Raw genomic sequence first — 13,773 nt, forward strand, 5'->3', positions numbered from 1 at the left:
TCAGCAGTCAACTCTCAACAGTTTAGTTATAAACACGGTTTCTTGATATTATGACCTGAATTCTTTCAGGGCTTGTTCGAGAATAAGCTGAGTTCGAGTGAGTCTTTCCACGCAACCATTTCCAACCCTCAACTGTTCATGCAGCCCGGTGCCTTCGACAAAGCGCTGCTGTTTTACCTCAACTTCAAGACTGCTTACGCTATATTTAACGATGACAGACAAAAGCTCAACGTTGAAACGGTTACCGCTACTGAAACCTTCAAAAACCGGTTCAATCTCCCTGAAGGTCCCCCAGTTTTGCCAACCAACACTCAGCTGAAGATGACAGTGAAGAATCTAGCCGTGTGTCTGCCAATCCAGAGAAGCAACGTGACGTCACCAGGCGACGAATTACTGTCAGCCTCTCAGACTGACCTCGTCAAGTATTCTGCCAGTGACGGTGCTCTCTCCATATCCATTAAAACAGCCGAAATGAAGATGGCATTCGGAACAATCCACAATAACAAGGGACTGTTCAACGACTTTGTTATCAGGTTCATTGATGAGTTCGACGAGAAGAAATGGATGGAAAACGCTGTACCACGGAGTAGTGAGAAGGAAATGAACTCCATAGCTGTAGATTCGGGTAACTACGACTACACCACCCTGACCACCTCACCCACCGTGACCAACAAGGAGACTGGGTTAGAAGGGGAGCAGTCTGGGAAGATGACAGTTGGAGTGAACAGTGATATCAAGGGTGTCAACATCCATCTCAGCACCAACATCATCACCAAGTTAGTGGGTCTGTACAAGACCCTGACCTCTATAGTTGGGACTGACGACCCTAAGGACGGCAGTATCGAGCTTATTGATGAGACAGAGTTGGTTAAGAACCTGGGTGTTGAGTCCGCTGAGAAGGGGCAGTTTGATGAGGAGCAAGCTGTTAAGATCTGGAAGAGAACTGCTTTACATGCAGACAAGAAGGATAATAAGCTTGAGCGAACTACGAGCGGTGGAAAACGGAAAAAGCCCCCAATCAGTGATACTGTGGTCAAAGAGAAAAAACCTGATGAGGTGAGCATGTTTTCAACTAGAACTTCAAGATCTGTTCTCGGGAGGAAGAGAGCATAAGTAGTGTCAGCTCAACTCTGGCATCTCAATCTCTAGAACCACCCCTTCTCGAGTTTGAAATGGACTTAGACCTTCGACTGGGGAACGGTAAGATAACGCTGTACCCCACGTCAAAATCAGAGGACAGTTTCTCCAAAAAAGGAAGATTTCAGAGATTTAACGAATCACAAGACTTTGTCACGGATAATACAGAGTTCCTGATCCCTGAAACTAAATGTGAACTCCACTACTCGTCCACCAAGCTCACGGAGAAAAGTAGTGCTTATCCCAACTCGACTGGCGGGGTTGGCACCTCCGCCACTTCCAGAGTATCTGCTGATACAGGCACATCCAGCAGCGACGAGAGTGGGAGCAAGGCTATCAAGACAGGCTCACTTTACTCGACTGTACGGATACTGTCTTTAAAGCAGGACCAGATCATCAGACCTTGTCTCTTGGAGTACCTCGACCAGCTGCTCTCCAAAGATAAAAGCTTTGGATCTCCGAGCTCAGCAGCGGGCGCTCTACAGACCTTCATTCCTAATGAAATCGAGGAAATCTTTAAGGATCCTAAAAGGTAAAATTACATAAACTTGAGTGAATAGCTCAAAACTCTCCCATCTTAAATATGCCAAGACTTTTAATTATAATTGCTGCTTTAAATCTTCCTGGATACCCAACCTCCACAACTCAGGTCGAAGGCAGCGATAGAAGAAGCTAAAGCGTCCCCGACACCTAGCTCAGAGCATTCCTCCTCCTACAAGCAGGGTCCTACTGACACCTTCCCAATAGACATCATCATAATGGTCATGAATGAGCCCAGTACTATAAAACTGAGCTGTCAGCCCTACTCGAGACATGAGTGCTCTCTAGTGGTGCCCCGGAGCTGCTTCCTTCTCTCCACCAAGGGAACTCCCTCTCAGACCCTTCTCTCTGCTGCTACTGGCAGGTTAGTTATCACTGGTTATTGAGGCTGTTTACACCAACTGGTTATTGAGGCTGTTTACACCAACTGGTTATTGAGGCTTTGAGGCTGTTTACACCAACGGCGCGGTAGTTGGCAGGTTGGCTGTTGGAACAGTTTATTTAGTTTTGCCTACATTTAGTTTAAGGCCGTTGTTTTTAACCCATGTCTGTACAGTATTTAAAACTCTGTTTACACGCATGTTCAGTTCAGTGATACATTGAAAGACTAAAGTATTAGAACAGCCAGATATCTGGCTATTCTAATGGCAGATCATTGTTCTCTATACGTAGTCAGGCGGGTAATTGTGTTATCTTGAAGGAAGGAGGTGCCTATAGTGAGGGATGGAACTACGAGCTGCTGGAACCTGACCTGGTGTCTGGAACAGTGTAAACTCAGCCTCTATCACCCTCTCAGTGCTATGTCCAGTTATCAACAGGTCAGGATCTTATAACACTATTCAGTAGCCTCTTAATATTTTTATTTGAAATTTGTATCTCGAGAATTGTTTGAAGTTGCAGTTTGTAACATTCCATTCCTTATCATACAAATGTAGTCTCAGAGTCTGCCGAGCCGAGCTGAAGTGAGAAACGCGCTCAGTGTCACTATAGGAGGTGGGAATATTGCTGTGACACGGATTACAACTCCTAAAGAACTCACGGTTAGTCCCATCGCATTTCCCTATAAGACCCATGGGTTGTCCACAATTGGACTGTTGGAACATGTTGCGTGTTTTATCGCATTTGAAATATTTACTTTCTTAATCAGTCCTTGTTAATCTCAGATCGTAACACTTTATTTCACAGAACTCAGAAGGCACAGCTATCCCGGGACACAATCCAAAGAAGCTAATAGCGCACGTGAGCTCCATGCTCGACATCGGTAAGATAGCCCTGACATACGACATCAAGCGGATGGACGAAGTTGAGTCATTCCACAACGCGTGGCTGAGTGGACAGTTCATAAAGAGGTTGTTGTTGTTGTCTAGACCGGTTGGAGAGGGTGTCTCCCCGGATCCAGCCAGTCCTCCTCTCTCTCCTACTTCTCAGGCTACACCCCTCACCAGGAGTGACAGGTCACAGGATTACAATTTGTATATTTACTTGTTGCCAAGTTTTCTGAGATGAATAAGAATTATTTTCTTACTTTAGAAGAAGGGGTTAGCATAATTCAATCCTCGTTCGTCAACCGGATTACACTAGATTAAATTATGAAAAGCAGCTCCTGAAAATCTAACATCCTAAGCCTAACCCAGCATCACTCCAGGTTTTATTCGACGTACGAGAAGCCCAGCTCAGAGGCATTCTACACCTTACCACGTCGTGACAAAGAACCACTGCGGGACATCAAAGAAGAACTCTCCAAGCCACTGTCACCCGGACCCACCGTCAAACCTCCTGTCACTGGCCCTGCTTCAACTGTAACCACCAAATCCTCAGACACCAACGAGACAGAAATAGCAGAAACAAACCTGACACTAGCCATAAACTCGCGCGAAATAACCCTCACCACCAACCTGGGACACACGCTAGGTCGCATCAACATCTCCATGTCCAACTCCATGAACAGCACAACACTCTGCCTCAAAGAGCGGCACAACGAGCGCCGCAAAGTGGACATTCTGTTCGGCAAAGTGCTGCTGGAATCAACAGCTGGTCTGATAACTGGACAGGTGAAACTGGAGAACCTGGCCGGGATATTCGAGCACTGTATCTCTCCAGATGTAGCACCCACCCACTCTCTCAAAGTTTACTTTGAGTGCTATGAGAACAAACTAGAGTACCTGAGTAACTGTATCCACATGTTGAGGATAACAGGCTTCTGTACGGAGTTGACGGACCATTGGAAGGAGAAGGAGGGAGACCTTCAGCTAAGTGTGGGAGGTTCCATCAGCTGGGACCTCATCCAGAACATGATGAATTGTAATACTGCTCCTAACCTTCTTCAGATAAAGGCTCATCTGGACGAGTTTATATTGCACCAGAAAAAGTTAGTTAAATATATTGACTCTCCCGACAATATACACGTAGATACTAGGTAGGAACAACGATATCGAATAAACTGACGCATAATGTTGATTAAAACATGTTGTACTGGTGCACTTTCAAAAACATCTGTCATTTGATATTGTTCCGAAAGGTAGTCATTACCTCTATGAGGCGATTGGTATTGAACAATTGTCAAACACTAATGATTATCTAGTCTCTGGTGATTACTTTTATTGGTACTATTCACGTGTCTCAGGTACTCTCAGCGAACATATCTGAAACTGTTGAACCTGGAGCCGGAGGAGAAGGAACAGCAGGCCATACCTCTGAAACAGTACGAGTTAGAGGCCCAAGTTCTGGCGCATCACTGGTTCTGGGCTGTGGACCCTCACTCCACCTTCGAAAGCATCAAGGTAAACAACATCTGCTTTGGTAGATAACTAGTTCCGTTCATTTTGTTAGGAAACGTTTTACAAACCCCGATCAAATGGTAAAAATGTCTATCAGTTGATCATAAACCCTAGGTTTTGTTGGAGAACGGACAGTTCCTGAAGCCGTTGAAGCTAGGAGGTTCTCTGAAGATCAAAGGAGAGCAGTTCTCTGTGGCACTGTTTCAGGGTGAGAAGTTTAGGGATGACACGTGGGCGCTGATTAACCTCAACAAGATTGGAATGAGATACGATACCCAGGTCGAGCAACTCATAAAGGTAAGTCGCTGTCACTGCCGTCCTATTTACAATGTGTACGTGCCGCACAGACCTAAATACTGTAAACACCAAGGTTATGGTCTCAACAATTCCTATTCCCAGTTTTAATTATAATTTTAAATGCTGATGACAATTTTTTAAATAAATTGATACCTCTCTTTTGAAGATGTATCCACAATTACCACGTTTAACTTTTTCAGGGCACACATACCAGTCGTGTAACCAAACAACAAGCAGTCATTGTGATGGGTAACTTTGAACCTGACGAGTTCTCTTCTCTCAAACTTAAAGCTCCGGAAAACAACATTGGACTTGTGGAGAAGTGTGTGAGAAGCACGAAGCTGTCACCTCCGGAAAGGACGGATGACATCAAGAAGTGGCTGCAGTACGCCTGTACTCACGACTTTGCTCACGGTAAGAAGTGGCTACAGTACGCCTGTACTCACGACTTTGCTCACGGTAAGAAGTGGCTACAGTACGCCTGTACTCACGACTTTGCTCACGGTAAGAAGTGGCTACAGTACGCCTGTACTCACGACTTTGCTCACGGTAAGAAGTGGCTACAGTACGCCTGTACTTACGACTTTGCTCACAGTAAGAAGTGGCTACAGTACGCCTGTACTCACGACTTTGCTCACGGTAAGAAGTGGCTATAGTACGCCTGTACTCACGACTTTGCTCACTGTAAGAAGTGGCTACAGTACGCCTGTACTCACGACTTTGCTCACGGTAAGAAGTGGCTACAGTACGCCTGTACTCACGAATTTGCTCAAGGTAAGAAGTGGCTACAGTACGCCTGTAGTCTGTACTCACGACTTTGCTCACGGTAAGAAGTGGCTACAGTACGCCTGTACTCACGACTTTGCTCACGGTAAGAGTTGATACCAGTAGGACTCCACTACTAGGTAGGGACTCTGAAGAAAACCAGTTAGAGACCCCGGTTTTCAGTTATTTTCACCAATCTACTTCAGGAAATCCAGATAAAGAGCGAAAGACAAGAGCCACGATATTTGGAGGAGGTAGTGTGGAGTTTTCTACAATATTTCAGGTTAGTTTAGGACATATGTTGGAGTATTTTGGGTTGTCGTCGTTGATAATGTTTTGACTTTTTGGATCGTTTTGAAGGTTTTAAATTTTACGAAACTTTTGACATAGATATACATACGAAAAGACACATTATTCAAGTGATACAACTTATTGATAAAGTAGAAAACAATAAAATTTGGTACCGCATACTCTTTAAAATACGATCATGCACAACATTATCGTAAGCTATATTCCCAATAATCAATAAGTCTAAATGTCTTCTCAGAAATTAGCAGTACCGACATAACAGCACTAAGCTGTTATATAACCGACCACCCTAAGTCGGTACCAATTGTCCGTTCCCCCTGTCTGATAACTATTCGTCACAACGAACTTGAGTCTGTCAGGAAGAGTACCATCCCAGGGTACCATCACCTCATAGTAGAAGGTGTTAGCGTAGACACTAAAATGGGTGTTCTCCACGCTTGCCACCCCGCCCTCCTCGTTCCCCTCCTGCTGAATGTCCACGTTCAGGTAGGCGTGTCCGCCACTATTCCAGAAGTTACAGAACACCTGGACTATCACGGCTCTAGTGTTGTTGGGAAGAGGGGTAGGCATGGTCTCCACGTAGGTAGGAGTAGTCTGATGAAGTGCCAGTTTCTCCAGGTTGGGGAACACTATCTGGGTTCTCTTCAGATTCCAGGCACTGCTGCAATCACCCAGTGCTGACTTGGCTATGTCCTGTGTGATCTTCAGCTCTGCTTCTGTCTGTACCTTGGCAGCTGTTAGGTCCGCTACTTCTCTCTGGAGGTGAGAGACTAGAGACTCTAACTTTGCCAGCCTCAGGTCGTCGTCCCAGCAGGCGGTGCTCGCTCCGCAGTCACCTGTTGCTAGCTGGAGCATACCCAGAAACAGCAAAGAAGTTGTCTGCCAACTCATCTCAAATTCAAACTACTTAAACTTAATTCGGAGATCTTGAGAAAGAAATGAACTTCAAGACGATGTGGCGGTCTTTTTATAATGCTACGTGTCCTTCACAATCGCCATTCAGTATTCACACGCGTGACAAATTATCCGCAATCGGAAATCAAAAGCTTAATTTTGCTTTTGATACTAAGTAATAAGCCTGCATAGCGACCTACTCGTGACCTTAGTCCTGACGAACATTTCTCCTTTAGTAATTCAAACATAATCAAATTAAGTTATTACTATTAGGCTCTGTTAGGACAGATCAGATTGCAATACTGAGTGAAATCATTAATTTATAACATGCTGATTGGTTGCCTTGTGTCATGTGACCGTTATTAGATTTAAACCACGAGAGGAAAAATCTGATTACGTACCTACGTAATGCATGTTTTTTTGGGGAAAAACCTTATTGATAACCGTCCAAATAAATTAATTAGGAGGTGTTATTAACCAGGCTGTTGTTTCAGTTACCGGAAATGAAGCTGAATCTGACGACGGATCACAACTGGGATGGTGCCGAGACGGGAAGTCCCACTTCCAACCGGAGCATGCACCACTTACCTGTACCCATAGTCAACTGTAGACTCAGATCACACTTTAGAGGTACTGTTTCAACATAAATCAAACTTTGACGTTGTATTTGCGTTGTTAACATATTTCACATTTTTAAACGTAAACTGCTTTCTTTGACAAGTACCCTTCTTGATCCCAGGCAGCATGGTTTTCTAGAGCACAAGTCATGCACAACCAATATGGTTGACTTTTGTGATAGCCTGGCATTGTCTCTTAACGAAAACATTATCAATCATGTTGTGTATTTTGATTTTGCTAAGGCATTTGATTCTGTAAATCATGATATCCTTCTTCATAAGCTAAAGACCTTATATAACATTGATGGTACACTTCTCAAATTTCTTACCAATTACCTTCAAGGCCGTTACCAAAGAGTGGTTATTGGTAATGAGATGTCATCTACCCTCTCAGTTAATTCTGGTGTCCCCCAGGGCTCTATTCTTGGTCCCTTACTTTTTGTATTGTTTATCAATGATATTCCTCTTGGCCTTTCGGATAATACTGATATAGTTTTGTATGCCGATGATACAAAAATCTGGCGTAAAATACATTCATCTTCTGATAATACTAATTTACAAATGGATATAGACTATCTCTCTGACTGGGCACTAAGAAACAAAATGCGATTCCATCCAGCAAAATGTAAAGTGCTTATTGTTTCAGGAAAACCATCTTTATCTCCTCCATTCGCATATAATCTTGATGGCTCTCCTCTTGTGTATGTAGAGTTAGAAAAAGATCTTGGAGTTGATGTTACTCCTAAGCTAAGTTGGAATAGTCAGTGCGACAGAATTTATACTAAGGCCTGCCAACAACTTGGTATGGTCAGAAGAGATGGCCATATTGTCATTGATCAGAAACGTCGCCGGGCGCTTTACCTCTCCCTGGTTCGTAGCCAATTCGAAAATTGTTCCATAATCTGGCGCCCTTGTAATAAATCACTTAGTGATAAATTAGAAAGTCTCCAAAAGAGAGCTATTAAATGGATTCTGTCTGAAGAGGGCCGCAGTTATCCACCTGAGCAATATGTCAAAAAGTGCAAGCTTGTCGACATTCTCCCTTTGTCTCAAAAGTTTGACTTGAATGATCTTATTTTTTTCCACAAAGTTCTTAACAATTTAATTCCTGTATCGCTGCCTCACTATCTCTCTTTATATCAGGGCACTTCTCGACTAAGACGTTGCCACCTCGACAGTCTGTCTATTGTGTCATCAATTTTACCTAAGTTAAGTCAGAATTCACACACCACATGTACCTCAAATAGCCCACTGGCAAAATCATTTTTCTACAGAACCCATATACTGTGGAATGGACTCCCTTTACAGGTAAGACAGATTGTGTCTACTAGTCTTTTCAAAGCTTAGGTCACTAAGCATCTATGGAAATGTTTATTGGATAGTGAAACAACAGTCTAGCCTAGTCTCTTTGCTCCCCATATTATTATTATTTTTGTTTTATTAATTTTTTATCTACCTTCCTATACTTTCAACATCATATCACACTTCACCCGCACACCTTCTCACACATTAATGACCATTTCAGACCTGTATCTAATGTATCTGGAATTTGACGTATTGAAATTCCAATTTTGACTATATCCACAGTTATTCACCATGGATTTGTTTGTTATTAAATAGTTTTTCATAAATTTTTGGATTTAGATTAATTCGATGTAATGGGTCCAAGTTACTGCGGACATAGTTCACTATGTGTTTACCGTGTTTGGGTGCCCATCATATTTTACAGATGGGGGCGATATTTTGAACGATTCTATTTTATATTCATCTATTGCTGTACTCTGTAAAATTTGAAAAGTATTTAATAAAAAAAAAATGTGAAACATTTCACTCAGATTACATTTCGGTGGTTAAACTGCCTAGAAATTGTCTTTTAATTTACTATTTTGTGAAATATTCCAATTTGGTGCACGGTATAGCACTAATATTTGTCGTATATTCCCGCTTAATTAATCATTGTGATCGTACAGGGAGCATAGGACTAGCAACAAACGCGGGAAACTACTTCTTCCTTCACGACTTAGCGCAACGTTACACCAAGAAAATGGAAATATACATGGACGCAAACCCTATCTTCGCTTTCGAGAAGAAGCCCTCCCAAACGAATGTAGCCTCCTCCGGGTCGAGTGAAACTGCAGAATCTACTGAGGTTACACATTTGCTTTCAGTTTAATCGTTAGATTTTATTAGATTATTTTTCAACTTATCCAACCCAGATCCAAGCTTAAATTCGGTACTACCTATTACGTTTCATGAATAAGTCACGAATAATATTCCAAATTTCAAGAGAAACTCAGAAACTGGGTGGAAAAAAATATGAACCCTTAGTTTGTGGAGAATTCGCAACAGATAACGGCAGAGAACACAGTTAAGTCTACAGACTTGTCCCTGTGTTCGCGTTGAATAAGGCGTTAATAACACAGTATATTATAATATTTAATTACAAAAACCGGTGCTTAACTCCCAATGTTCAAACTAACCATTTCACTCTCAGGAGACTCAGAAATACGCCCGAGAGTTTGTATGCGACGAGTGGGAACTGAAACCCCCTCTCCGACTGCAAGGGGGCGGCAAAGTAGAGGTAAACGTGGACTGGGTCCTCAACAAACTAGGTTTCAAGAACCCTACAGTCACTATCCCCAAGTGGATACAGCGAGGCCCCATGGACCCTTTAGACTATTTTATCAGCGGTTTGGTTAAGACTCTTGTGTTTCAGCAGGCTGAAATAGTGGCCGAACTTAAAAGTTTGAAGAAATCATGATAGTGACTTGGTTAGTTGTCACTGCAGTTTACTGGTTCTTTAGCGGTTAAATCTGAATCCCAATCTCCTGTACATGAAAGATACTAAGATCCTAAACAAAACGTTTCTAGCATTACATTAACTAAGTTGCTTGATTAGTTATGTTAACAGTGCTTAGTGTAAAAATTAGGCACAGTTAATTAACATCTTATAAGAAGCTACCTGGGGTCGAAAAAGAAGGTTAAAATTTGTCCTTCACACAAGTTTGAACGTTATTGTTACCTGTTATCGTTATACGTTGCATTTAGGAATTGACTGGTCGATGATTGTTATTAAACAATACTTTTTTGTTAAATTATTTTTACAACTTTATGTGCTATTAGTTCGATGTTTGATTCAGACTTGGTCTCTGCTTGTGAATGTGAATTGGAACAGAATTTACTTTTGATTTTTAATCTTAGAATATTTTCGAATTATTGTTGAACAAAGTATAGTTAAAATGGGTTTGATTGTCATTTGTTTTTGAAAATTGTTATATACAGTTGGTAGTTACTAATTTCATAATTTACTAACTCTTGCTTATTAGTAATCGTAGGAAGAACTAGCTTTTGTTGTTACTCATGGTTTTGTCTGTAGTTGAGAACAGCTTTGTAAACTATAAGTTAATATGTTAATTTTCTAATATTCACGAAAATGTTCCCATTTTTCTATCATTACTTATACTATTCAAGTGATGAGAGGATTCTATAATAGTCACAGTTTGCTCAGATCTGTTATGATACAGTAAAACCCTTGTTTCTATTTATTGCGCCCGCGTCTGTTCCCCTTTCTCCAAATTATGATTATTCTGAATCTTATTGGAAAGATTGATCAGAAATGCTCTCTCCCTCTCTTATCTCTACAGTTGCTCTGTAACGAGGATCAGATGATAGTTGATAAATCAAGCTATTAATTATTTTCTCTCCCCCAAAGCCCGCTGTAATCGTGGTTTTACTGTATAGATACGATGTGTTAGACTGTAAACTGACTGTCAAACTTTAAAATTTAAGTATAAGAAAGGACGACACAAACTAAATGTATGATATTTGGTGCCTAATTTTGATTCTGTGCAGCCAAATAAATGTTTTGTTTTCTTTTATGTTGACGGACTTCGAATTTATAAATATGGTACTTGTAGTTTTTCAATTTAACTAATTCCGTTATTGTAAACAGCGATTTTTAATTCGGTTACTCTCTCATTCAGTTACAAAATTTTAAAATGTGCTGGCCGTGGTAAAAGTCCTCTGTCTTGATACTACTTCATGCTAGAGCCATGGAAAGGGGTCAAATTCAACCATGGAGTGACCAAACATTTTCTGAGGATTAATATAACTTATTTTACTAAATCATAATGATTTTAATTATGAATAAGCCAAGGGCTGGCGAGGTATATGTTTTAGATTTGTAAACAGCTACTTTCTTGATGATAATATAGTAATATCGAGAACAGAAGTGTCCACTGTATTTTACGGCAGTATGGGGTCGTTCACATATTACGTAATCAGCCGAGGGGGGGTCCCAAATGCTTACGGTTGATTATGGGGGGGGGGAGGGGGTTGGTCGTTGATTACGTAATCAATCAGGGATAGGGACAGGGACAGGGACAGGGACAGGGACAGGGACAGGGACAGGGACAGGGACAGGGACAGGGACAGGGACAGGGACTGGGACAGGGACAGGGACAGGGACAGGGACAGGGACAGGGACCTGGGACAGGGACAGGGACAGGGAAATTTTAAATAAATCGAATGATTTATCTAAAGTGGGTTTTTGTTCGTTACTGTTAATTAACAATGATTGATTTCTGTGTTCCACAAGTATTACAAGGTTTACATTTCACAATTTTTACAAAGATATATCGATATAAAATAGCGGATAGTACCAAATCAGCTGTGAGAAATTTCAAATCTGACATTCGCCAAACAACTCCGTTACAAGCGAATGTTTCCAAACCAAAATGAAGATACCAAACCGGGTTCAGAGAATAGGGCTCATAACATAATAATATTGCAAAAAAGTCACTTGTCAGTGATATTTAATCATCTCTTAGTGTTATTTAATCATATCTTACATAATCATAACTACATATTATTATTATAAAAATCCTGCTATGATTTCTTTATTCATCTCATTTCATTCTTATCCACAAAACGGTCACTTCTATCCAACCATTGGACCCGTCTTGGAGCATAAAATGATATATAAAAATCTAGTTGTAGACACCTATTAACAAAATTATAGATATTATATTAGATATGAGACTTTATTTATTTATGTGAAATTAAAGGAGAATATTATAGATATACAATATACATTATATACAATTTATACGTGAGAATATGAGATATAATTGTGGTCCAACAATTATATCTTAATGATGAAGTAAAACCTCAGGAAAACAACACATTTCATATCGTGCCGTATCTATTCTATATCAAGATCAAACAGTTTTAGTGTTTATGGTTATGTATCTTGATTCTTGCTATATCGGCTCTTTTATATTGTGCATGATTAAAGCTTCCTCTGCATTGCTCATCTTTTATTTATCAGTTTGATTTCATCTGTGCTCTCCTTCTTTGCAATTTGTATAGAGCTTCCATATTTCCTTAATATGTTTAAGCATGAGAATCTCCATCAGACATCGCTCTTTCATTTTCTCGCTTCTCCATAGTTGAAATTCTCTCAGCAACGTTAATGGCAGCATTATCTCCTTTGACTCTAGCACGATCTCCCTTTTCTTCCATTTCCAAGTTCTCCTCCTTGAGTCCCTCCGTTTTGTCATCGCCACTCTGTTGTAGCTCTTCGGCTTTAATTTTCTTTTGTTCAATTCCCTCATTATCTCTTCCAACATCTAGTTCGTCCTCTTGTACGTTCATCTGCTCAAGCGTGTCAGTTCCATTTGCCATCTTTTGTTGTAGCTCATCCATTTTCACTCTCTTCTGCTCAAGTAAAACATTTTTGGTTCCATCATCGATTCTATGTTCTTCCGCTTTCATTTGCTCAGTTGCTTCAAATTCTTTATCAATTGCAAGATTTCCTGGTACTTTGGCTAGATCCTTTGCTTGCACTTTAACTTCTTCAAGTTCAGTTGTGTCCTGATGTACTTCTATTCGAGTGAATGTATCATCTTTTATTTGTTCCTCTAATTGCTCTTTTGCTGGTTCTCTCGCCAATGCCTTTGATTGGACTCTCACTTCTACAAGTTCGATTGGTTCCTTATGTTGTTCGGTTGTTTTCGGCTGTAGATTTTTATTCTGTGTTACAGCTCGCAGAACAGTATCATGAATTCTTTGTTGCTTTCTTGGCTCTTTGGTCAACTTCTTTGATTGTACTTTGCCTTCCCCTAGTTCTGTAGTTTCTTCTTGAATCCTTCTCCTGAATCGAGCTACTGCTTTTACTGTTACAGCTGAATTTTTAAGTCTGTTATGTGTTCTTCGTAATGCAGTCAGGAAGAAACTTGTCAAGGCATCATCAAACAGGAGGGGGTTGATGATGGAGTTAATGGGAAGAACTATCATTGAAAAGTAACCGTACCATGGGGTGGCGTCCACCACCTCTATGGAGTGAAGAATGCAGATAGAAATGAAAGGCAACCAACAAGCAAAGTCAGATGCTATGATAAGAGATATTCTTTTGTTCATTTTCGAATTCCTCTTTT

The 13,773-nt window shown here is 40.9% G+C and overlaps 2 protein-coding genes across 5 annotated transcripts in view; both read left to right on the plus strand.

Annotated features, from left to right (window-relative positions):
• Positions 1 to 1,113, plus strand: part of LOC134813445 (bridge-like lipid transfer protein family member 1) — a 58,659-nt gene extending 57,546 nt beyond the window's left edge. For all 3 annotated transcript variants that reach the window (XM_063821223.1, XM_063821224.1, XM_063821225.1), the window contains one exon: positions 70 to 1,113. In XM_063821223.1, the coding sequence (XP_063677293.1) occupies positions 70 to 1,113 (1,044 nt within the window). The remainder of the gene's footprint in view (positions 1 to 69) is intronic.
• On the plus strand, positions 70 to 11,283 carry LOC134813448 (bridge-like lipid transfer protein family member 1). Of its 2 annotated transcripts, none has more exons than XM_063821241.1 (13): positions 70 to 1,669; positions 1,787 to 2,041; positions 2,378 to 2,495; positions 2,613 to 2,717; positions 2,863 to 3,131; positions 3,323 to 4,045; positions 4,301 to 4,457; positions 4,569 to 4,751; positions 4,952 to 5,165; positions 5,723 to 5,799; positions 7,214 to 7,349; positions 9,307 to 9,485; positions 9,831 to 11,283. In XM_063821241.1, exons 1-13 carry the CDS (start codon positions 1,173 to 1,175, stop codon positions 10,095 to 10,097), a joined length of 3,180 nt encoding a protein of 1,059 aa, XP_063677311.1. In that variant the 5' UTR covers positions 70 to 1,172; the 3' UTR covers positions 10,098 to 11,283. The 2 variants fall into 2 exon arrangements, with proteins under 2 accessions (XP_063677311.1, XP_063677312.1); XM_063821242.1 differs by having other exon boundaries at positions 1,173 to 1,669; positions 2,619 to 2,717; positions 9,831 to 11,282.
• The last annotated feature ends 2,490 nt before the right edge of the window (positions 11,284 to 13,773 follow it).

This window comes from Bolinopsis microptera, chromosome 3 (genome assembly GCF_026151205.1).
Source record: "Bolinopsis microptera isolate Bmic1 chromosome 3, MBARI_Bmic_1.0, whole genome shotgun sequence".
Classification (NCBI taxonomy): domain Eukaryota; kingdom Metazoa; phylum Ctenophora; class Tentaculata; order Lobata; family Bolinopsidae; genus Bolinopsis; species Bolinopsis microptera.